We start from the raw sequence: 26,245 nt of genomic DNA on the forward strand, positions 1-26,245 counted from the left end.
CTGCTGGCTGCTGCCCAGCCATGCTGGTACTGGGTCCAGCCTGCAGCTCTTCATCCCCAGACTCCTCATCGTCAGATACCTCACAGCTTCTAACATTCTTCTCCTTCTTCTCCTCCTTGGTACATGGGAGCATTGAAAAACGTGATTCCCCCCCCCCCCCCGCCATTTGAAATGGTACAATCCATTCTATCCTCTCCAGTCTTTCGCTTCATTCTGCTCCATTCATAGGCCTATAGTCTGGCGACTCTGGTTTAAGAATATTGCTACCTCTGCCTGACTGCCAGGTGTGCCTGGATTCCTGGAACAAGTCTGGGTAAATCTCAAGGGTGCCTTCTACCCGTTTTTTACCTGTATCCAATCTCTCTCTCTCTCTCTCCCCCTTTCACTATGCCAGGGCCCCATCTTGTGCTTTTTTAAATGGGTTACCCTTTATATTTCCTCCTATACAGGCACTTCCCATGCTCTCCAAGTTTGCCAAAGTCTCCTTGCACAGCTGTTGACGTTCAGTGTACCAATGGTGCCATCTTTGTGGCTGGTAAAGTTATTTTTATGTTTTAAGAATGCCCGAGGGGAGTCGAGGGTTACCTGCTCCCTCTCCCCCCGCCTCACAGTTTCTCTTCCTTGGTGGAGGGATTGTATGTTCTTTAGGCCCTCCCTGTTACTGACTCATAAGTTCTGACCAGGTGGGGGGTATAGAATGGTATAGAAATGTAATTTAAAAAAATGCTTTGTACCTGAGCTGCAGTCCCTAAAACCTCTGCAGGGCGATGAGTGCCCATTACCAGTTGGTTGTGGATCAGAAGCCAACGTGGTCATGTGACCCAGGCCTCAGTTTTTCTTAAATAGAGAGCCGCAGTTCGGCTTTCCCCGTGACAGCACATGCGCGGGTTGGCGGCAGTCAGTGCTGAAGAAGAAAAGGAAAAGGGCCCGTGCCTGCATACATGCGACACCAATCGGTCCCTGAAATTTAACCCAGTTGAACGTGACTGAATGATTGCACGGGCCAATCAGACCACAGCGCAGACCTTGCTTTTCAAAACACAGCCCTTTTCTAATTCAAGGTGTCCATCAGCATGAGGTCTCATATGTGTTTGGTGCCTTCCTCGGGAGGCTCTATTCAGCTGACAACTGCTACAGGAAAAGCAACATGGAAATCTTGTGCATGCCTGTGTCCAACTTGTGGCATGTTTAGAATTTAACTTGAAAGTAACAGGTTATTCTAATTTGCCCGTGTCCCTTAAGTGGGGACAGAAACTTTAGATGAAGTGCAAGCGTTGCACCAATTGTCGTTTTTCGTTGCTGGCAGAAGTGTCATAATCACTGTGTCCGACATATGCAGCCACAGTAGACCCATTAGCTGCTGCACTCCAGCTCGTTATATTCTCAAAGCATCCTTACATAACTGAATTCCACCCCTAGGTTGGGCGAATGTCTGCGGTGAATGGGTTATGGTCATCAATCCAGGTTAAATAGAGGAGGATGCAGGTGGAGGAAATCCTGAAGCATCTTCCGGCATGTGCTTTAGCGGTGTGATGATTTTCCTTGCCATGGACTTGGGCCCTGTCTTCACGGTGCCTAGTTTGCCCCAACTCCTCCCGAAACCTCATGGTTTTACTCACCCAGGGAGGTGTCAGGTAATCCCAATGCCAAGGAGGCAGCACGGGGTTTCTGGCAGTCATCCAGGTACCACAGCTGCAGGGGGCACCCTCTTCCTGGTGGAAGGCGACCAATCACCAATCGCCTTCTACCAAGACTGTGCCCCAGATGGGACCCAGAGCGATGTCAGATAGCAGAAGAGCCATACTGACCGCTCCCAATAAAAACGTCGGGTTAAGTCCCCAACTTTTTCAGTGTGCAGCTTCACGGGAAAGCCCCTCCACCACCACAGGACTTTCCCCATGTACAGACAACCCCTTGCGTTCAATTAAAACAATACATTTTCTTACTTTTGCTGAACCCTGGGCTGGTGGTGTTGTTTTCTGCAGGAAGATATAACAAATACTCAAGGACGTTACCCCAAACCCCCTGGATCATAGATGGAGAGAGGAAGATGGAGTCTTCTGTGGAAGAATTGATCTCTCAGCATCTCATGACTGCCTTCAAAGCAGACAGTGAGTTTGTGTCTGTTTGTTCGGCATTCATGTATCTCAGCTAGCCTGTGTCTACACCGCATTAAAAATACATGGAACCAAGGTCCGAAATAAGCAACTCGTCCCTCTAATAACACGAACTCTCCCTCTAACTGACTTTAACTGACTCCCAACACTCTCATTTCAAACACTGCTACCTCATGCTCTCCACCAATCAGCCCCCAGTGACAGAGCCAGGAAGAGATTTCGTCTTGCTTAAGAATGTAGTGTGCCAAGGATTAAAGATGGCTTCTCTGCCAAAGGGTGGCCACAGGTGGCTCCATGCCAGATTTGCATTCCTTAATGGTGGACATCATGCGCTAGCAGACAAAGGGAAAAACTCAACCAATGGAGCATCGACTGTAACCTATGACTCATTGAGATTGTGCACCTTAACTTGAAAATTGAATGCAACTTAACTTGCTAATCCAGAACTGACCAATAGAAGGGTTAGAAAGAGACTAACACCCTCTTGTAGTCAGGGCCTATATATACTGCGAGATTCCTTTGTTCTTGGTGCCTCCATTTTGTAGAACCGGAGAGCACCCCCATACTGCAGTATCGGAAGTAAATGGATTAAGAGTATTCTCCATCCTCGTGTATTTGATTGGCTACTAACACGCCGAGGTAGTGAGCCTTTAATCCCAGAGTGCAGGACACAGAATCACGGGCTGAAGTTACAGGAAAATCCCACTTACACAAGTAAAATAAATAAAAATATGAAGAATATCGACGGTGAGGCTTCCTGTAACTTCTCTGGGCTCAAGTTAAAGGAAGCCAGATTCCAGCTGGACATCAGGAAAAACTTCCTGACTGTTAGAGCAGTACGACCATGGAACCAGTTACCTAGGGAGGTTGTGGGCTCTCCCACACTAGAGGCCTTCAAGAGGCAGCTGGGCAGCCATCTGTCAGGTATGCTTTAGGGTGGATTCCTGCGTTGTGCAGGGGGCTGGACTCAGTGGCCTTGTAGGCCCCTTCCAACTCTACTATTCTATGATTCACTCGCCGCTTAACTCTCCATATTCACTCTAAGCAATTGACATTGACAACATTACCATATATACATATATATATACCAACCTGTAATCTCATAATCAGGCTTCACACGCAGCCACCCCCCTTGCCTCCTCCCTACTTTGGATATGTCATAGAAAGCCAACAACTGTGTGTATATTGTATTTTATGTCATGTTTTATGCTGTTAGTTATATACTTTGAATCGTTTAAATTTTTGTGACCCGCCCAGGGAACTTCAGCTATTGGGTGGTATAAAAAGGCAATAAAATAAATAAATAAATAATAAATATTGCCCACCTCGATGATCAGGAAATTCCTGGAGGGTGGGCGCTCTTTCCTCGCGACGAAATGGCGCGCCGGAGATTCGCGGTCATTCTGAAATATCAATTAGTTTAAAACAAAGGTCCTGACTGTTAGAGCAGTGTGAAAAGGTAAAATTGAGGGAAAGGTCTATACTTTGATTAATGTTTATGCCCCAAATGAGAGGCATAGAGAGTTTTTTATAAAGCTGTTCAAAGAAATAGAAGAATTTAAGGAGGGGTATGCATTATTAGCTGGGGATTTTAATATGGTTATGGATAATAAAAGGGACAGGTCAAATCCCACTAATGCTGAAAAGAGGAATAATATGACGATATTGAATAAATTAGTAAAAGAAAATGATTATTTAGATTCGTGGCGCTTACTTTACGGGAATAGGCCTGGATTTTCATACTTTTCCCCAGTTCATCATACATACTCCAGGATAGATTATATATTTGTTTCAAAAGACTTTGCAACGAGGATTTGTAAAATGGAAATGGGGGTAATAAAAGTAACCGATCATGCCTTGTTAAGTTTAGAATTTACAGTTAAGAAAGATTATAAAGAGGCATATAGATGGAAGTTGAACACAAAGATATTGAAATACAATAAAATAGTAGATAAAATTCGGAAGGAACTGTCGGAGGCATGGGAAATTAATGAAAAAGGAGGAACAGCTGGGTCAGTCATTTGGGACACCATGAAGGCTGTAGCAAGAGGAATCTGTATTAGAGAAACATGTAGTTTAAAAAGACAACAACGTGCAGAACAGGAAAAGTTAGAGATAGAAATTAAAAACTTGGAGGAAAGATATTGGCGAAGTAAAGATAAATATAAATTAGTGGAAATACAAGCTAAGAAGAAACAATTAGAAAACTTAAATATAGAAGAGATTCAAAAGAATTTAATGTATATGAAAAGGGAATATTTTGAAAACAGTGATAAGAACTCGAGGTTGCTTGCCAAGCTCACACAAAAAGAAAAAGGGAGGAATGGGATAGAAACATTGAAAGATAGTCGAGGGAATTATTGTCATGCAATGAAAGCTAAAATAAAAATTTTTCAGGAATTTTATCAGGAATTGTACAAGGGTAAAGAAATTCAACAAGAAAAGGTGGAGGAGTATATTGGAAGGTTTATAAAGAAGGAAATAAAATCAGAATATAAGGAGTTAATGGAGTCAGTAATAACTCAAAGAGAAGTTGAAGAAGTTATTGATAAGTTAAAAGTGGGTAAATCACCAGGAGCAGATGGTTTGGGTCCAGAATATTATAAGGTCTTCAAAGATTGTTTAGTTCCAAAATTAATGGAACTTTATAATAGGATATTATCAGGAGAGAAGATACCTGAATCATGGGAACATTCAGTGATAATTCTGATCCCAAAACCAGATAAAGATTTGACTAATCCTGATTCTTATAGACCTATTTCTTTAATAAATCAGGATGCTAAAATTTTTACATCTATTATGGCCAAACGATTAAATAAATTTTTGGCAGAATATATAGGAGCAGATCAATGTGGGTTTGTGGTAGGAAGACATATGCATAATTTAGTGGGTAGAGTTTTAAATGTAATAAATGTAATAAAAAAAGCAAATATTAAGGCAGGTATTATGGCATTAGATATTTTTAAAGCTTTTGATTGTGTGAGCTGGCAGGCACTAAAGAGTATTATAGATAAATTGGGATTTGGAAATAAATTTAAAAATGTAATAGAACAGTTATATTCCCAAAATACGGCGGTAGTGGTGGTAAATGACGGACTTACTGAAAAGATACGACTAGCCAGAGGAACAAGACAAGGATGTCCGCTCTCGCCGGTCCTTTTTGTAATGGTTATGGAAGTTTTGGCGAAGGCACTAAGGGAGGATAAAGAATTAGAAGGAATTGGAGAGGTAAGGGAGATAAAGTTAAACATGTTTGCGGATGATACTTTATTGACCATTAAGAATCCATTAAGAAAATTAGAAAGAATTAAATATCAGTTGAGGGAATTTGAGGAAATTACAGGGTTAAAAATAAATTGGTCTAAATCAGAGATGATGTTGTTTAACTATACTAAGAAGGAAGAAAAGGATTGGGAATTTAAGGGGATGGAATTGAAAGTTAAGAATGAGATTAAATACTTGGGAATTAAAATTACAAAAAATCTAGAGAATTTAGAAAGGGAAAATTTAACGAGGTTAAAGAAGGAGGTATTAGAGAAATTGGAGAAATATAAAAGATTAAATTTATCTTGGTTTGGGAGAATAGCTTTGATAAAAATGAAGATATTAGCTAAAATTAATTTCGTATTTAGGATGCTACCTATAAAAATATCGGAAACCGAGATAAAAAGTTGGCAAAATATTATTAATAAATATTGTAATGGAGAAAAGAGAGCAAGAGTGAATAAAAATAATTGGTACCTAAGCCAAAAAAAGGGGGGAATGGGTCTCCCAAACATAAAATTATACTACGTAGCAAATAGATTAAGACATGTTGTAGAAGCAATTATGGGAGTAGGAGATTTATACTGGATGGAAGAAAAAATTATAAGTAAGGTAGAGATGAATCTGGAGAATGTTTTTTTTAAAGATGGAGGAAGAAAATGGGTTGGAAGTATAGATAATCCACTCCTGAGGACTCAATGGGAAATTTGGAGCAAATTTAAAGGGAAGCTGCTTCCGAGCAACTCTCCCTTAGCACCGATAATAATGTTAAAGAATTTCCCAGAGGATCTAAAGGGTAGATTATGTAAAATATTAAAAGAGAAAAATAAAATAAAATTAAAGGATTGGGTAAGAGATATTAAAACAAGAGAAGATATGGAAAATTTGTTAAAGGAGAAGAAGCTATCTTGGCTAGAATATGGTCAATTAGAACAATGGAATAAAAAGTGGATTAAAGATAATAGAATGTGTAGAAAGATGACGAGGTTTGAAGAATTAGTAGTAAGTAAGGAGAAAGGAAAAGGAGGTAGTATAGTTTCAAAAGGATTAATGAGTGAAATATATAAAATATTGTTAGAGAAGGAGTTTAGAGAGAATACAGAGAAAGTGATTTGGGAATCAGATTTGAAGATACAAATAGGGCGACAGAGTTGGGAGGGACTATGGAAACAAAGAGTGTTGAGAAGTTTATCAGTAAGAATAAAGGAGAATTATTTTAAAATTTTATGGAGGTGGTACCTAACCCCGGTTAGATTGAACAAGATAAGTGATCAACATTCAGCAAATTGTTGGAGAGGATGTGGGGAAAAAGGAACGTATTTACATATGTGGTGGCAATGCAAATATGTACAAAGATTATGGAAGATGGTGTTCTCAGAAATTGAAGAAATAGTGGGAATGAAAATAGAACAAACACCAAAAATAGCATTGCTGTCACTATTTGAAGATATAAAGTGTGGAAAAGGAACTATAGAGCTGATATCGAGTTTGTTGGTTGCAGCACGATTGATGATAGCTAGGAACTGGAAGATCCAAGGGGAATATTCTATTGAGGAGTGGTATAAAGTAGTATGGGACATAGCCATTAATGATAAACTGACATGTAATATTAAGTGGAGAAAAGGCGTAACTAAAATAAATGAGTTCGAAGGAATTTGGAAACAGTTCCTAGTGTTCGTGTTTACTAAGGGAAATGGGAAACCACCATCAGAAGAAACGATTAGATTTTGGATTCAAGAATGATCCCGAGGTGGGGGGTGCACTTTTATGTTAAGAATGAAAATGTTGTAGTGTGATAAGGCATATGTAATAGTTTTTGATATTTGTACTCAACAATTATTCAATATGTATGAAGCAGATATTTGATGTATTTCTTTTTCTTATTGTGTTTGTTTCAATTATATTTTGGAAATGTTCATTTATGTTTATATAGTGTTGAAAATGAATAAAAATTATAAAAAAAAAAAAAAAAAGAATGTAGTGTGCCAAGGATTAAAGATGGCTTCTCTGCCAAAGGGTGGCCACAGGTGGCTCCATGCCAGATTTGCATTCCTTAATGGTGGACATCATGCGCTAGCAGACAAAGGGAAAAACTCAACCAATGGAGCATCGACTGTAACCTATGACTCATTGAGATTGTGCACCTTAACTTGAAAATTGAATGCAACTTAACTTGCTAATCCAGAACTGACCAATAGAAGGGTTAGAAAGAGACTAACACCCTCTTGTAGTCAGGGCCTATATATACTGCGAGATTCCTTTGTTCTTGGTGCCTCCATTTTGTAGAACCGGAGAGCACCCCCATACTGCAGTATCGGAAGTAAATGGATTAAGAGTATTCTCCATCCTCGTGTATTTGATTGGCTACTAACACGCCGAGGTAGTGAGCCTTTAATCCCAGAGTGCAGGACACAGAATCACGGGCTGAAGTTACAGGAAAATCCCACTTACACAAGTAAAATAAATAAAAATATGAAGAATATCGACGGTGAGGCTTCCTGTAACTTCTCTGGGCTCAAGTTAAAGGAAGCCAGATTCCAGCTGGACATCAGGAAAAACTTCCTGACTGTTAGAGCAGTACGACCATGGAACCAGTTACCTAGGGAGGTTGTGGGCTCTCCCACACTAGAGGCCTTCAAGAGGCAGCTGGGCAGCCATCTGTCAGGTATGCTTTAGGGTGGATTCCTGCGTTGTGCAGGGGGCTGGACTCAGTGGCCTTGTAGGCCCCTTCCAACTCTACTATTCTATGATTCACTCACCGCTTAACTCTCCATATTCACTCTAAGCAATTGACATTGACAACATTACCATATATACATATATATATACCAACCTGTAATCTCATAATCAGGCTTCACACGCAGCCACCCCCCTTGCCTCCTCCCTACTTTGGATATGTCATAGAAAGCCAACAACTGTGTGTATATTGTATTTTATGTCATGTTTTATGCTGTTAGTTATATACTTTGAATCGTTTAAATTTTTGTGACCCGCCCAGGGAACTTCAGCTATTGGGTGGTATAAAAAGGCAATAAAATAAATAAATAAATAATAAATATTGCCCACCTCGATGATCAGGAAATTCCTGGAGGGTGGGCGCTCTTTCCTCGCGACGAAATGGCGCGCCGGAGATTCGCGGTCATTCTGAAATATCAATTAGTTTAAAACAAAGGTCCTGACTGTTAGAGCAGTGCGATAATGGAATCAGTTACCTAGGGAGGTTGTGGACTCCCCCACACTAGAGGCCTTCAAGAGGCAGCTGGACAAGCATCTGTCAGGGATGCTTTAGGGTGGATTCCTGCATTGAGCAGGGGGTTGGACTCCATGGCCTTGTAGGCCCCTTCCAACTCTGCTATTCTATGATTTTATGAAAAGCGCAAGCCGTTCCTGGCGGCCCTACAGACCAGGGTGGAACGCCAGGGTCAGGGATTTTGTGGAAGCGGTACCATCATTAGTGAGTTTGCGAGCTCAGTAGATGTTTTTCTTTCTGTCTTTTAAGGTTTCAATTTCTCATCATCCGGAAGAGAAGACGTGGATGTGAGAACGTTAGGCACTGGTAAGTTCAGCATCCCCTCTCTTGTCAGTGGAGAAGAGCAGTCTCAACGTATTTCATTGAAATTGAACCTTGGCCTATCTGTGCTGCGGTTGCATTTAATATTCTGAAAGATCGTTGTTTTTCATGCAAACCGCTATTGTTGTGCTGGCTGCACAAATCCAAGGATTTAGAAATGATAAAAGGCTGCGGGTTTTTTAAATGCCTGACTTTGAATTTCTTCATTTCTCAAATCCACTGTGAGAATACGACCGACTTTTTCTTCCTCTTTGTCAGTGTACTTGTTCAGTTCACAGGGAATTTCTGACTGTTACTGTTAAGATTTTACACTTCTCCGTGCCCCAATGGCTTGATTCTTGGCCAATTGCTGTCCTGTTCCTGCTGAGAAGTCAGTTAAAGGATTTGATGCAATCATGGGGGAAGTGGAGGATCACCTGAGCAGATGTGTATGGCTGGCTAAATCTATGAAACCATCCTGTCCATAGGTATGGCGTTAGGCGGCCTGTTCGCTACTGAGCCCAATTCAAGATGTTGCTGCTTACTTTTAAGTGGCACGCAGCTCAAATAACTAAAGGAGAAGCATTTGCCCCATCAGTCTGCCTTTGCATTAAGATCATCAGGTGAGGTCCTACTCCATATAGAGAAGTACTTGCCCTGAAAGGCTGCCCATAAGTATTATAAATAAAGAACACAATGTTCATTACAAAGAAGAGAAGACCTTCTCTGGGATGGCACCCAACTTTGGAATGCCCTTCCATGGGAGGTAGACCTGGTACCAAAGTTGTACTCTTTTACAGTGCCGGGTTAAAGCCTTCGGGGCCTCGGGGACCTGCAGCCAGTCTGCATAGATGCTATCGGGCTTAATAAGATTGTAAAAAGAGCCATGCTGGATCAGACCAAGGGTCCATCTAGTCCAGCACTCTGTTCACACAGTGGCTGACCAGCTGTCGACCAGGGACCCACAAGCAGGACATGGTGCAACAGCACCCTCCCACCCATGTTCCCCTGACAACTGGTGTATATAGGCTTACTGCCTGTGATAGTGGGGGTTGCACTTAGCCATCAGGACTAGTAGGCATTGATAGCCTCCTCCTCCAGGAATTTATCCAACTCCCTTTTAAAGCCATCCAAATGCGTGGCCAACACATCTTGTGGTAGCGAATTCCATAGTTCGTTGTGCTCTGTGAAGAAGTCCTTCCTTTTATCTGTCCTGAATCTCCCACCAATCAGCTTCATGGGACGACCCCAATGAGTTCTAGTATTTTGAGAGAGGAAGAAAAGTGTCTCCCTATCCACCTTCTCCACACCATGCATAATTTTGTTCACCTCTATTATGTCTCCCTTTAGCTTCCTTTTTTCCAAGCTAAACCATCCCAGCTGTTGTAACCTTCCCTCATAGGGGAGATGCTTCAGCCCCTTGATCATCTGAGTTGCCCTTTTCTGCAACTAACTCCCCGTCCCTGGATCAACTGGCTCCCCATTTCTGCCATGCTTGTAGCTGAATCAGTTAAAAAGCCCCCCTTCCCTGTAATTTCTTTGTCTAATCAAAGATTACCTCAGTTCTGTCCTGTATAAGCATTGGTGTAGGTGGCAGAAAGAAGCTAATTCGCCTTTTCCGGGATGTTTAAATCCGCCTGATCTTGGAGGGAGGAGTGAGTGAGTTCAGCTCTTTAAAACATATGCACACAAGGTTCATGTTCTAAAGATAAAAGCTTTGATTCCTAGGCTGGGGAATTCCATGTCTAAGACTGATTTAGTAGGATCGCAGAATATGCAACAGAATGCCATTTGCGTTAATCCTTCTGCTTTTGGTCACCTGAACTCTTCCTTGCTTCCCTATTGGATGGAGTCCATTCCTTTTTTGAAGTCTCTACCATCTTTGCTTAGGTGTAGCTGGTAGTATTTGTCTCAATTTCCCTTCACACACACACACCTCCTAAAATCTGGAAAAAAATTCACGTCCCCTTTTTCCTCCCAACCTTCCCACCCTGGACAGGAAGGCCGTTTGCGATGGAGCTCTTGAACCCCCGGAAAGTCCGCTTGGCTGCAGCAGAAATGAAGGCGCTCCAGCAGGTGAATAATTTGCGCGGGTGAAAATAAGAAAAAATCATTTTTAACTCCATCAAGATGCAGGTGACAGTGGGCCTGTTCAGAAGACACCTTAAACCCTGCTGGTTAAGGCTTTCGGTTAAGCAGCAGGGTTTAAAGTGTCTTGTGTGATGTGTTTTGCTAAACCCTGCTCACTCCCTCACCGCGGTCAGACCGTCTGCAGCAGGGTTAATTGTGGGTTAAGGCAGTGGTTCCCAATTGGCGGTCTGTGGACCCCAGGGGGTCTGCGTAACCCACCCAGGGGGTCCATGGCACCATTCACATATTCACCATTCATTTCTGGAGTCCACTGACAACGAATTCCTACCAGAAGTAAAATATAACATCACTGAACATGTGCGTGATTTAGCGACTAGCTTCAGAGATTCCTTCCCTGCACCTAATCCTGAAAACTCATGGAGAGGAATCCTTTTGAATGTGGTGATGTACAACTAACAACTCCATTTGCGGAAGAGCAAGATGCACTTGTTGACGTGACTTGTGATGGTTCATTGAAATCATTTTTCAAAGAATGTAGACTGGACCAATTCTGGGTGAAGGTTTCTCCTGATTATAAGAAGTTAGGTGAAAAAGCTTTGAAACATCTAGTTCCCTTTTGTTCCACGTATCTTTGTGAACAAACATTTTCGACATTTTGTTAAATGAAGAGCAAGCATAGAAATCGGCTCGACGCTGATCCAGATTTGAAATTAAAAGTAGGAAATATTGAACCGGATGTGGAAGGGATTGTTTGGGACAAAAAGAGGCATGATTTCTCCCATCCCATTTAGGTTTAGTAGCTGCTAGACAAGTCATAATTTGTTCAATTGTAAACTAGACGTTAGTAAAATTAAATTTGTCTTTATATTCCTAACTAAATCATTGTCATTTTTGCTTGGTAATATCACAAATATCACAATTTTTATGGTCTGTTTTTTAGTATATCTCTACCGTAGAGATAACAATTTTTTCAAAAGTAGGGGGTCCATGGCTTGGCATTTGAAAAACAAAGGGTCTGCAGTAGTTAGTTAATTGGGAACCACTGGCTTAAGGTGTTGTGTGTGACAGCATGGCTTGTGGTTAGTGCTAACCCCAGAGAACCACAGTTTCGCTAACCACACAGCCTGAAGTGTCGTCTGAACAGGCCCAATGAGTTTTCCTCCCAAGCACTGTGTGTTACCTGTTAAACCATAAATGGCTTGGGACCAGGACACCCAAAGGGCCGTCTCCTCCTATATGGCCCTGGGCAGTGATGGGAGACGCTTCAGAACAGTATGTCCAAGGCCCTATGTTCCATGGAAGGCGGAAGGCTCTTAATATCATAGAATCTGTTATAGTCCGTCAGGGTAATGATGAATGGTACATCTTGGGCATGTAGGGAGTATAATTTGATTAATCCGTACTGTTTGTTATTTTATAACCTGAGACAGTACCTAATAATGCCTGCGCACTAGCAGGATCTACTGCTAGCGTGAAGGAACCTAGTGGTTCTTGAAGCAAACTGGAAGCAGGCAGAAACACTCATTTCTGGAACTGCACAATTCAGCGGAGCCCACAGTCGGAAGTTCCCCTGACCTGTCCCGTTCTAGAAACAAGTCTTTCTGGGGTTCCGTGAGGGAATGCTGGCTTCGGTTCCGCTTGTGGTGAGTCAGGCGAGCGCAGCGGAACTGACAGCGGCCCTATTGGATACTGGCCTTGGTTTTTATAAAACATCCCTCCTGAGGACACTGTCACTTGCAGAGGCCCAGCTGATGGGCACCCGAGCGAAGGCTTTCTGCTGTGCTTCTTCCAAATTGTGGAACAGGCTCCCTTCAGCGTTACCATTAGGACTCACTCTCCCTGCTTTTTAATTTGGCCTTTTAAATCACTTTAAGTGGTTTTTAATGTTTTTCTTAAATTATAGTATTATTAATTGCATTTCTATACCGCCCTATAGCCAAAGCTCTCTGGGTGGTTTACAGAGATTTTAAAATATTAAAATACGGTTATACACACTTTAGAAACCAATTTACCTAAAGCACGCAAACGACCCATATACACGGAGACAACATATGACCCTGTTCAGATGACACGCTAAGCCACGGTGGTTAAGCATTTTGAGCTAAACATTATGGCTTAGTGTTTCATGTGACCATTCCTAACCATGGTGGCTACATAACCGTGGTTTAAACACGCTCACTAACCATTTGCTGCAAAAGGGTTAGCGGCCTAACCATGGTTTAGCGAGTTGTATGAACCATTCCTAACCGTGGTGGCTACATAACCATGGTTTGAATACGCTCACTAACCATTTGCTGCAAAAGGGTTAGCGGTCTAACCTTGGCATAGGGTGATGTCTGAACAGGCCCATAATCTCAAAACAGCTTTTAGCAATGAACCATAAGATAGATCCAGGGCTGATTAAAAACGAATTCTAGTTAGTGTTGATTTTAATGTTTTTGTTTTTGATGTTAATAGGTTTTCAAATTCATTTTTAACATGTTGTACACTGCCTTGGTGATTAACGTGGAAAATCAGTGTAAAAATAATAAAAATAAACAAAAAAAATTTATCCCACCCTTCCTCCAGGGAGCTCAAGGCAGTGTTCATGCCCCCCCCCCCACTTTTTATCCTCGCAGCAACCCTGTGAGGTAGGTTAGCATGAGGGATCATGACTTTCCCAAGGTCACTCCATCATCTATCTCGCAAAGTGGGAATTTGAACCCAGGGTTCTGCAGTCCTACTCCAACACTCCACCCACTGTTTTTACTTATTTTAGAATAAACCATAGAAGTTGTGCACTTGGGGCTGGTCCTCGTTATTCTCACAGGCCAAGGGGGGGCTGGGTGTTACCGACCCATTATTTAAGGGAAACTCTCGTTGACTTCCAGTTTTTAACTGTAAAATAAGCAGGCGAGATTGCTGATTCCCCCCTTCTTTTTGAAACCTGTATAGACCATCAATAACTCTTCAGACAAAGTACAAGTTCGTGATTTACAGCTCGTCACCAGGTCAGTATTGAGGTTCTTGGATAAAGGTTTATTTATTTATTTCCAATATTTATGTACTGCTCAATAACTAAGAAATGTAAAATAGACGCAATATTTTAGAGTTATGTGTGATATATACAACATATATACAGTTTGTAATCAATTTACAGAACAAATTCTCATAGCTGGTACATATTCTTAAATCCCTTTAAAACAAATCCACCAGTGCAAAACCTCCACAATAACAATTAGTAAAGAAAAACAGAAACAGAAAAAATGTCCAATGTTACCAGCACTGAAGTTCACAGTAGCATTTTACATTTTTACAAAACTGCCTAAGAGCAATTTTTTTAAAATAAATAGTTCAGAAGTATATCACTCATGCACAAAGACAGGCGTATAGATGACATTCATAAGGTGTCTATCAAACATTCGTAATTAAGCATCTAATAAATAGGGCATCTATTAAACATTCATGATAAGACACCCAATAATTTCATAATAATGCGTCTAATAAATAATTTCATAATAAGGCGTCTAATAAACAGTTGTCCTGTTTCAAAAAATCTTCGTCAGTGGGACGCAACTTCTTCACAAAGGGAGCCGTGGCTGTACATTTAGGGTGGAACCCTCCAACATTGTCACTATATCATTTGGTGGTATGAACATAGGTATAAAGAGTAAAAGAAAGAAGATTTAAAAAGCAAATTAAAATTGTTCAATTTAAAAACAAAGGAACCAGAAAAACAGTGGCTAGTCAGTTGGGGGAAGGCTTCTCAAAACAGTGGGTTTTTTTTAAAATTGTTTTGTAGTTCTGGTTACAAGGGTCAAATAATACATCACATACGTACATTCGGAGTCAATACAAATATATGTATACTTATTTATTCATTCAAGCCTGGATATAGGATATTTAACATTGATTGATTTAATTTAATTCCATTTAAATTCAACTTAATTCAATTCAATTTAATGTATGGCCCCCCAGAACTAAATCTCTTTATCCATCCTCCTATGTTTTCCATAATTCAATATATGCCAATGGGGGTGTTTTTCCCATCTTCTTCTTGGTTCACATAATTAATGAATTTCTTCCATACCCCCTCAAATTTATATTATTATTATTATTATTATTATTATTATTATTATTATTATTATTTCTTACCCACCTCTCCCTTTGGATCGAGGTGGAGAACAACATTAGTACAGGAATCAACACATCTTAAAAAACTCTTGATTATACATTGTCTGGGTAGGCCTGCCGGAAAAGGCTAGTCTTCAAAGCTGCCTTAAAATCACATCTTCACTTTGTTGTCCTCGTACTTTCCTCAATTTTTGCGTCAACTTTTCTAGAGGTGTCGGAATCAGCTTAGTGTTGGCACTTGCCTGACCTCCAGGGGCAGGGAGTTCCACAGAGAAGGGGGCCGCTACCCTAAAGGCTCTTCTCCTGGTGGATTCCAATCGGGCCACAGGTCCATGTGGAACCACTAGGAGCATGCCCTCCGACAACCTCATTGATCAGGCAGGTTGGTAAAGGAAAAGGTTTACCAACCTGGCGAGACCACATTACGCCAGTCCTTTTACAACTTCGTTGGCTGCCAGTCCAGGTCTGGGCCTGATTCAAAGTGCTGGTATTGACATTTAAAGCCCTAAATGGTTTGGGGCCAGGTTATTTGAAGGAACGCCTCCTCCCATATGTACCTACCCAAACATTAAGATCATCTACAGGGGCCCTTCTCCGTGAGCCCCTGCCAAAGGAAGTGAGGCAGGTGGCTACTAGGAGGAGGGCTTTCTCCGCTGTGGCACCCCGGTTGTGGAATGAGCTCCCCAGAGAGGTCCGCCTGGCGCCTACACTGTACTCCTTTCGTCGCCAGCTGAAGACCTTTTTATTCACTCAGTATTTTAACACTTAATTTTAACTTAAATTTAATTATACTGTTTTAACTCTGTATTTCAACCTTATATCAATTTTGCTGCGTGGTTTTATCCTGGTTGTGCTTTTTATACTGTATTTTGTATTTGTGTTTTTAACCTGTTGGTTGTTTTATGATGGTTTTAATTTTTGTGAACCGCCCAGAGAGCTTCGGCTATTGGGCGGTATAAAAATGTAATAAATAAAATAAATTAAATAAATAAATATTATTTTTTTAAAAAAATGCAGCATCTGAGGCCATGCTTGTCCTGTGGTTACATTACCAGGACTATTTAATTGCAGTACAGCCCTTTGAGAAGATATTTGGAGGTTGAGGGCAGAACTACGATTACATGAGTTCTGGCCAGCTAAATCCAGGATTGGTTGTTGAAGGAAACAGCGTAGATTGTGTGTTTTGTTTTGGTTTCCCAAAACAAAGGCAGCCCTACAATTCCTATTGCTGGCTGGGGCATGCTGGGAGTTGCTGGACTTCTCCTGTCTAAACATGCATAGGATTGTGCTTTAATGGAGGGCAGAATGACCCTCCCTTTCCCACCCCCGCCATTTTGGAATGGCCTCAAGGGTTGGGCAACATGTGTCCCTAACAGCTGTTTTGGCCTACAGCTCCCAGCATAGCCAATGGCAAGGGGATGATGGGTGATGTAAGCCAAAGCATCGGGAACGCCACAAATCGCCCAACCCTGCACTAGATGGTAAAAAGGGTTAAATCATGCCAGGATCACAGGGGTGAACTCGGGTTAACTGGCAGTATATGTCGAACAGTTCTGCATCCTTAATCCTGCTCGATTTTCACCATCGGTACGTGCAAAAGTCCTCAGGCTCTCCACTTTTTAGGATCGCTTCGCAGGTATCAAGGCTGAGCTTGTGAATCAGGGGTGCAGAACGCCGGCCCACGGGGCTAGTGCGTCCCTCTGGGTTCCTCAGTCCGCCTCAGGGAACCTCCTGGCGTTCCTCTAGAGGGCATGAGATGGCCAGAGGGCATCCAGCTTTTATCACTGACCATTTATTTATTTTATTACATATTTATACGGCCCATCAGCCTAGGCTCTCGGGACAGTTTACAACTAAAACCATGATGTAACAATCCAATTTAAAACTTCAAAATCACATAACACCAGAATAAGTTACAGTCCAGTGAAGGCTTGTCTGAAGAGATATGTTTCTAGGAGTCATTTAGAAGATATTGCATTTTCCGTCTCCCAAACCGCACGAGGGAGGGTTTTCCAGAGGGGATCATGCCCGCTGTTATCTCCAATATAAATGGATTCCTGAGCTGAGCCTTTGTGATTGCTCATAAAAGTTGAGCTCTGGGTCAGCTCTGAGCTCCACAATTCAAGAAGGACTCAGACAAGCTGGAGCGTGTTCAGAGGAGGGCAACCAGGATGATCAGGGGTCTGGAAACAAAGCCCTATGAAGAGAGACTGAAAAAACTGGGCATGTTTAGCTTGGAGAAGAGAAGATTGAGGGGAGACATGAGAGCACTCTTCAAAGACTTCAAAGGTTGTCACACAGAGGAGGGCCATGGTCTCTTCTCAATCATCCCAGAGTGCAGGACACGGAATAATGGGCTCAAGTTAAAGGAAGCTACATTCCAGCTGGACATCAGGAAAAACTTCCTGACTGTTAGAGCAGTACGACAATGGAACGAGTTACCTAGGGAGGTGGTGGGCTCTCCCACACTAGAGGCCTTCAAGAGGCAGCTGGACAAGCATCTGTCAGGGATGCTTTAGGGTGGATTCCTGCATTGAGCAGGGGGTTGGACTCGATGGCCTTGTAGGCCCCTTCCAACTCTGCTATTCCATGATTCTATGATTCCATGATACTTTGAGACGGGATGCCACTGCAAGACATAGGCAGGCTGATCTAGGGAGAGGCTTTCTTTCAATTATTTGGGTTCTAAGCCACTTAGGGTTTTAAAGCTAAGCTGAGTGTTGGACCTGGGAGCAACCAGGCAACCAGTGCAGATCTCTCAGAATCAATATCACCTGATCCCATATATCTGCACCTGTTAGGACTCTAGCAGCCGCATTTTGCACTAGCTGAAGCTTCTGGGTCTTCTTCAAAGGCAGCCCCATGTACAGCACATTGCAGTAGTCCAATGAGGTTACTAGAGTGTGAACCCTGACCAATCAGAAATGGTCAAAGCTAGTGAAATGCACTTTTTGAAACAAGTTTCTAGGTCCTAGTGAGATTTCAGAAGCCAGAGGTGGAACCAAGTCATTCTCCCTTTGGAGTAGAATGTGGCTTCAACTCTTTCCCCTTTCACCATTACTAGTGCGAGCAGAATAAATTGTGCAAGACAAGCAAATGTAGGCAAATCAGTTACCCAGTTCATTAATCGGTTAAGTGTGCAAATAGGTAAAAATAATAGTTTTGAAGCAAGAAGCATCGTTTCTTTGTTCTTAGATGATGACCACGTGCCGTAGAAGTCTTAGAGGTAAAGGGGGAAAGGTGCTGGCAATTTGCAATTTCTATAAGCACTTCTATTAAAAAATTCTTTAAAGAAAAATTTGCTGCCCAATTAATCTGGCCACATTTTAGTTCACCAAAAGGTTTTGTTTTTTTAAAATTGATTTGTGTAACTGATATATCATTTAAAACATTGCAGTCCTACTTTAGTTCCATAATTTAGTCAGGTTGCAGAATTTGGTCGCGGAATTTGTATTCCTCAGAGCGGAATATGGAATTTCTCAGTGCGGAATTTTGAGGTATGTGCAGCCCCTGTTTGTTGCTGCGGTCATTAACTGAGCTGCAAGATGAAGGGATATTGGCTGCCCTGCTCCACCTCTGCTCCACATTCAGGAACTAGTTGAGAAGTCCTTTTGCCCTCCACCAGTCTCTGCGGTTATTTCATTAATGTCTTTGTTCCAGAGACGCCATTGGCCACATGAAGGAAGGGGAGGAAGGGAAGACGAAGACCTACAGTGCCTTAATCTGGACAGAAAAAGTGATCCAGAGCGAAGACCTTGCGTCTCTCGACAATATGAAGGTTCCGTGGATGGGGTGGGATTTATCCGTTGTCTGCTGGTTTAATTGTGTTCTGGGACTGATCTCATTTAGCCCCCGTCCCATTTAAGAAAAGCTTTTATTTTAATTTCTATTTGCTTTTATTTTTTACTTTTTATTTTTATTTCCGTTTGCTTTTCATCCCAACCACCATGCTGTCTTGGTGGGTCATCGCTTCACGCGTCCATGTGACTTCCCTGGCCTACATAATGTTCCTTTTCTACATTTCAATTCTGTGGGCAGGAATTAAAGCTCGATCAAAAAACTCCACTGCGGGTCCTTCACCGGCGGCCGCTGGCCGTCAGGGTCCGCATCATCCACACCATGCGGTCAGCGTACATTGATGAGCACCACTTCCGTCTCCACCTGAAGTCACAAGCAGGGACGTATCCTTTCTGAGGCGACATGCCCCCGAAATTGCGAGATTTGCCACCCTGAGACCTTGGAGGAAGGGCAGGATAACAGCGTGATAGAACAAATGAAAATAGGTATTCAGTTCGTTTAACTCATCCCAGACTGCAGGACACGGAATAACAGGCTCAAGTTACAGGAAGTCAAGATTCCGGCTGGACATCAGGAAAAACTTCCTGAGTGTTAGAGCAGTACAACAATGGAACCAGTTACCTAGGGAGGTTGTGGGCTCTCCCACACTAGAGGCCTTCAAGAGGCAGCTGGACAAGCATCTGTCAGGGATGCTTTAGGGTGGATTCCTGCATTGAGCAGTGGTTGGACTCGATGGCCTTGTAGGCCCCTTCCAACTTTGCTATTCTATGAACTTCCATAATTTATGTAGGTTGCAGAATATTGACCACTTCTTGGGAACAGAATTTTCCTTTCCTTCGTACAGAATTAGTCATACACCACACAGAGGGTTGGGTTGAACTTCATTTTATTGATTACATTTCTATACTACCCAATAGCCGAGGCTCTCTGGAAGGTTTACACAGATTAAACCCCTCAAAATGCAAAATCCAGACTTGGTTGTCGCACCTGTGGAATGGGTATCGCTGGTGGAGCGTGTCCTCTTTCCCTCCCTGCAGCCCCTTGCACAAATATCGATTGGAGCATATGACAAAACCTCCAGAGCAGATTTGAGGGATCACAGGGGGTTGCAGGGAGGAGGAAAGGCTGGGGAGTCCTGTGCCGTGGGAACCACAGCAAAGTTTGATCCAGCCCACAACCTGCAGAAGATACCTCCTTTCCCTCTTCTCTTCCTTGCCTTCTCCTCCCCCACTGCCCAGTGTAATGCTGTGGACAGAGTGCAGTCATAAAGCCCCACTCCCTTCAAAAGTTACCCAGGTACCTGACACGTTGCTCTTATCCCCTCCGCCCTCCACTTTTGCGATGTTCTTCTCCGCTATCTACCTTGTGATCCCTAACGTGCAAGTGTCAGGGTTCCGCCTATGAGCGGGATCCCCCTGAGCAACTTCCTAAGCATCTCTTGCCTCCTTAAGGGTCCCACCTTCCTTTTTCCTTCCCCTTCCCAATAATGTGGGGTTTAGGCTGCAGACGTGGGGTGTATGACACATCAGGCACTTGGGGTTTAACACAATAGTTTACTGGGATATTTAATAAGCCACTTACAAATAACGGTATTTACTCAATAGAGCTGAGTGATACAAAAGGCATTAAGAGGAAATAAAAGAGGCAAGAATGCAAGTTCCTTTACCCTGGCTGCATTTAGACTTTCCCAGGCTGCTGCTTCCTGCTCTGGTCTTCCTGTCACCCTTTTCTCTCTGGGTCTCTATCTCTCTTTTTATTCCCTCTTCCCCCAAAACAGAAAATACAGTTTCACCCTTGAAGAAATGAAACTTAACTCAGGAATTGAAACTCTACTGGGAAATGAAACTATTCCTCTCGAGGATACCCCCTCCCAAAAGAAAACCCGAGGCCTGACCTTATTAACATGCCTCTGTAGGCCTCAACAGCTTCCCTGTGTGTTGGTGTGTGTGTGTGTGTTGTGTGTATGTGTGTTTCCACTTCTTGGATCAACAGCTCACCTGTCCCATTTCCTTAACAGATCAAAAGAAAGGAGAAACGGGTCCTCAGGATGCGAAAAGATGTATTTGTACAAAGCCCAATGCATTTCGGCCTGTGTCCTTTCAAAGGCCTTCTTCAGGGGGTTGTTAGAAGATGTCTGCAGATTTTCCTCTAGCAATAAACTGCCTCAACTAATAATCAGTGGCGACTCGCCAGTGATTATTAGTCTGTAGATATTTTCTAACAATGCCCTGAAGAAGGCCTTTCAAAGGACACAGGCCGAAATGTGTCGGGCTTTGTACAAATACATCTTTTCGCATCCTGAGGACCTGTTTCTCCCTTCTTTTGCTCTGACTTGGATGCTTTCCTCTTTTGGTTTTGGCTTTTAGTCCCCATTTCCTTAACAGCACTCCAGCTACATTAAAGAGTTTGTGCACGGAGACTTTGGAAGGACCCAGCCCAATCTTGGTTCCCTCTTGGGGACAACTGCTGACATCTTGGAGCTGGATGTTGAAGTGAGTACTCTGCCCGACACATCGTCATAGTGCCAGAGTATGAAATCCAGACCACACCCCTTCTGGGGGTCCTTCTCAGGCTTCCGACAACCTGATTCAGTATATCTGCAAATGATGTTGTTCCCTGCAGCACCCTTATCCACCCTAATAAGTCTGCCTGGCAGAGCAGGAGAATCAATAATTCACCACAGGAAGGAAAGGAAAGGAACCTCTCATGCAAGCACTGAGTCATTACTGACTCTTGGAGGGACGCCAGCTTTCACTGACATTTTCTTGGCAGGCCTTATAGCGGGGTGGTTTGCCGTTGCCTTCCCCGGCCGTGATTACCTTTCCCCCAGCTAGCTGGGTACTCATTTTACCGACCTCGGAAGGATGGAAGGCTGAGTCGACCCGAGCCGGCTGCCTGAAACCAGCTTCCGCTGGGATCGAACTCAGGCCGTGGGGAGAGTTTCGGCTGCAGAAACTGCTGCTTTACCGCTCTGCGCCACAGGAAAGGACCTGTCAAAACCCATGGGTGGCTGCGTTTCCCATTTCCCTTTTCAACTTAAACAAGAGAGAGTGGCTTTTCTGTGGTGGCCCCCCGGTTGTGGAACAATCTCCCTGACGAGGCCCACCTGGCGCTGACGTTATCTTTTCAGCGCCAGGTCAAGACTTTCCTCTTCTCCCAGGCATTTAGCAATATGTAATTAGCCTGGGTTTATTTTTGTATGTTTTTTGTGGTTTTAAAACGTATGTTTTTGTGGTTTTAGATTTTTGTATATTGTTTTTAAGTGCTTTTATCCTATGTAAACCGCCCAGAGAGCCTCAGCTATGGGGTGATATACAAATCATCTTCATCATCATCTCCAGACCAGGGATGAACATGTAGCCATACTTAGAGCAGACCTGCTGAAATCAATAGGACTTAAGTTAGGCAGGACTAACAAGTCCCATTTATTGCAGTGAGTCTGCTCCGAGTATGATTTAGGGAGGACCTATAATTCAGTGGCAGGCTAGCACCCTAACTCACCACACCACAGAAAAGAGTCAGGGGCTAGAGTGTCGGACTGGGAGTCAGGAGATCTGGGTTCCAGTCCCCACTCAGCCATAGAAGCTCACTTGGTGACTTTGGACCAGTCACAGACTCTCGCCCCAACCTACCTCACAGGGTTGTTGTTATAAAGATAAAATGGAGAGGAGGAGGATTATGTACACCACCTTGGGTTCCTTAAGGAAGAAAAAAAACCCGGGATATAAATAAAATTTAATAAAAATGCCTGCTTTGCATGCAGAAGGTTTCAGGTTCAATCTGAGGCATCTATTAGTGAGACAAGGAGAGAATCTTGCCTTAATCTCTGGAAAGCTGCCGCCAGTCAGTGTTGACAGTACTGGGCTGGATCGATCAAGGGTCTGACTCAGTATCAGGCTGCTTCCTAGGTCTGGATCCAACCCGAGAAGAATGGGCTGCTCTTCCTGGTTGCTCATACGGATCCCAAGTGGCCTCCCATCCAGGCAATGTATAGAGCATCACTTCTTAGATTCAGCTGTAGTGCTTCTATTATGCATTCGAACCATTTTCTGGATATAGATACCATAAGAACAAGCGAGTGATCCCAGCCCTGATTTAATTATTATTATTATTGTTTGTTTCTCTTTACAGTCAGTGGACGTTGATTGGCCTCCAGCGCTGAACAACTGATGAAACATTTAATTGTCAAAGTAGGGAAGATGAAAAATTGACAGCCTTGCCAGTGAGGGGTTAGAGAGGTCTTCTGCAATCAGACACCCTTTGGATTTGTTGAACTACAACTCCCATTATCCCCCAGCCAGGGATTATGGGAGTTGTAATTCAATTTATCGGGAGGGCGCTACATTGGGGAGGGCTGGGTTGGAACAGAATGGGTTCCATTTTGCAAGCTAGATGGTTTCCCCAAATTTTTGTTAAGCTTATTAGATCATGTTGATCTGTTCAAGGTTTGTTTGTTTTTAATTAAAATGTGTGTGTGTGTGTGTGTATGTGTGTTTAATTGGCATTTAAAAATTCTGGAAGAATGCTTTGACCAGCTTTCTATCCCAATGTAAATGCATGCCCCTCTGGGGGTAGATTCTGACCTTGAGGTAGGATCATTTCTCAAGAGATTATTCTGCTTTTTCATGTAATGGGGCAAATTTGGAAACCAGAAATTGATTTGGAGATTGTTAACTTCTGCTAAGAACAACCAAATGCACTTCCCCAAGAGATCCTTGGCTCTGGGTGCCGAAAAGAAAGAGAACCACAACTCATTCAGACTGGAAGATGCTTTTTTGTTTAATTTTTAGAATCTGTATTTCCTGGTGATCGCACTGTTTAGTGAAATAGTCCTAAGCGTTTTTATAAGTTCAACTGCATCAGCCCCTTCTCCCACTGTGATGCTGAAATATCAGAGGGTAAAAGAAAGGGTCTCCTAAGACAAATTATGGTTTAAAAATCAAACATACAGAAATGCAGTATATGCAGTAGAGCCGGCCCTACCATTAGGTGTAGTGGGGCAATTGTCTCTGGCGGCAGATGTTGCAGTGGGGGGCAGGAGTGGCCGCCTCCCAGCTGTTCCGCCTGGACTCCCTAGCTGCTCCTTGTTTCGATGAAAGAGCTGTTTATGGCACATTACCTATCCTGGCCCCACCACACCAGCGTGTGTTGCTTTAAGTGTGGAGGAGGACAGTATTCCATCACCATTCTCTGTCCAAGGAATGGGGAGAGGGTGCCATTTCATTCTTTACCTCGGGCAGAAAAAAAAATGTCTTGGACTGGCCCAGATCTGTAGTATCCTTTGCTGATATAAACCCAGAACCATGCCAGGGAGCAGCAACATGATGGCTACAGTTTGGAGCCTGATGCTTGAGTAGGAGCTAATGATGTGCAATGCAGATTGCATGGGTTGTTAGCACATCAGCATGCAGTTACTGAGTTCAATGGGACTTCCTCTCCCCACCCCCCCAATTACCTCCCCAGGTTAAGTATACATAGAATTGCAGCTTCAGTACATCCACAGCCCTAAAGAATCCTATCTCCCATTAAAGGTAGAGGAACATGCAATTATCCTTTTGGAAGGCAGCAAAGGCAATGGAACTCTTGAGTATTTTCAGACAGTAATATTTGGCCAGAGTGATGTACCAAAAAAAGGGGGGAAAGAATAATCATGTGAAATGCAAAGGAAATAGCAATGATCTGGTTTGCACATAACTGCATTCCATTTGTTTAAAACCTAATGGATTGTCATGCCCGCCTCATCTATTTTTCCCTTTCAACGATTGGCTTCTTCATACGTTGTGAAGCATGACTTCCGAATCCAGACTGCTGGCTTGTTTAGGGGCTGGACATCCCAGTGCTTAACCCTCGGTTTATGTGCAAACAGGGCCAAATGTGAGAAGCAGCTTTACACACACACACACACGCACACTGTTCCAGAATTGTTTTTACAAAGAAAATAAACTTGTTTCCCTTTTTAAATTCTCTCGAATGTTATAGTGTACTCATTATACATATATGTTCTGTGGCTGTGAACCACGGGATATGGTTACTAGTCAAAGCTGGGAATATTCTGTGATCTTTTCTAGTTCCTTTAGTATTGTGTCACTTTGATTGTAAGTCGTTACTTTAAATTGTAGAGACCACCTTGAGTGCTTTGGTGGAAAGGTGGCGTGTAAACATAATGAGGATTGGATCCAGATTCTGCCTGCTGTGAAAGATGTCCTCTGTCACAACGCACATATACACCATAACGTGTCCCATTCTGCAAGGGTCTTCTGACTGTGTGTAGCATTTTTAAGGGAATGGAGGGGCTGCCATGGCTGTGGGGGGGACTCCTCTTCCATCAGCTCATACTTAAATCTGGATCCAACCTGAAATAAATTAAATAGGCCCAGACATGGTTTGTGCAGCTGCATCCATAACCACTGATAGCTTTTGGCTAGAAATAGACTTTAAGCCTCTTTTAGAAGGCTGTTTATGGTCAACATTGTGCTTGGCATGGATGCCTTCTGCCGTGACTAATTTTTTCTGCCTCACACCTGGAGTTTCAGAAATGTAGTATCAGTTTTGCTCTGAGTTTGGGTAATGTGCCAGGAAACCAGCTGTGGGGCCTCGATGACGTTGGAAAAAGCTCCTTCGAATGGGATCTGTTTCATCTGACAGTAGACGAAGAACAATCTTTCCAGCACCTAACAGGCAAACCACTCGACATTTTATTGTCCCTCTGAGGCCTAGCTCTTTCCTCACAGTAAATCACGGTACAAAATGGCAGCATCGCTAGCTTTGAAATGGATGAAATGTGTGTTCCCAGGCTCCAGGCCCATGTGACTGAATGCTCTACAGCAGTGGGTCCCAATTGGTGGTCTGCAGACCCCAGGGGGTCCATGTAACCCACCCAGGGGGTCCATGGCACCATTCACATATTCACCATTCATTTCTGGAGTCCACTGACGACGAATTCCTACCAGAAGTAAAATATAACATCAATGAGCACCTGTGTGATTTGGCGACTAGCTTCAGAGATTCCTTCCTTGCACCTAATCCTGAAAACTCATGGAGAAGGAATCCTTTTGAATGTGGTGATGTACAATAACCGCTCTATCTGCGGAAGAGCAAGGTGCACTTGTTGATGTGACTTGTGATGGTTCATTGAAATCATTTTTCAAAGAATGTAGACTGGACCAATTCTGGGTGAAGGTTTCTCCTGATTATAAGAAGTTAGGTGAAAAAGCTTTGAAACATCTAGTTCCCTTTTGTTCCACGTATCTTTGTGAACAAACATTTTCGACATTTTGTTAAATGAAGAACAAGCATAGAAATCGGCTTGACG

General features: G+C 42.9%; 1 protein-coding gene across 1 annotated transcript in view; it reads left to right on the top strand.

Annotated features, from left to right (window-relative positions):
• Positions 1–24,827, top strand: part of PUS10 (pseudouridine synthase 10) — a 45,013-nt gene extending 20,186 nt beyond the window's left edge. The window contains exons 10-18 of the mRNA XM_063123796.1: positions 450–535; positions 1,986–2,111; positions 8,881–8,937; positions 10,931–11,007; positions 13,957–14,012; positions 18,796–18,913; positions 19,174–19,316; positions 21,326–21,425; positions 23,065–24,827. Of these exons, the coding sequence (XP_062979866.1) occupies positions 450–535; positions 1,986–2,111; positions 8,881–8,937; positions 10,931–11,007; positions 13,957–14,012; positions 18,796–18,913; positions 19,174–19,316; positions 21,326–21,425; positions 23,065–23,103 (802 nt within the window). The 3' untranslated portion in view covers positions 23,104–24,827. The remainder of the gene's footprint in view (positions 1–449; positions 536–1,985; positions 2,112–8,880; positions 8,938–10,930; positions 11,008–13,956; positions 14,013–18,795; positions 18,914–19,173; positions 19,317–21,325; positions 21,426–23,064) is intronic.
• The last annotated feature ends 1,418 nt before the right edge of the window (positions 24,828–26,245 follow it).

The sequence above is a fragment of the Elgaria multicarinata genome, chromosome 4 (genome assembly GCF_023053635.1).
Source record: "Elgaria multicarinata webbii isolate HBS135686 ecotype San Diego chromosome 4, rElgMul1.1.pri, whole genome shotgun sequence".
NCBI lineage: Eukaryota > Metazoa > Chordata > Lepidosauria > Squamata > Anguidae > Elgaria > Elgaria multicarinata.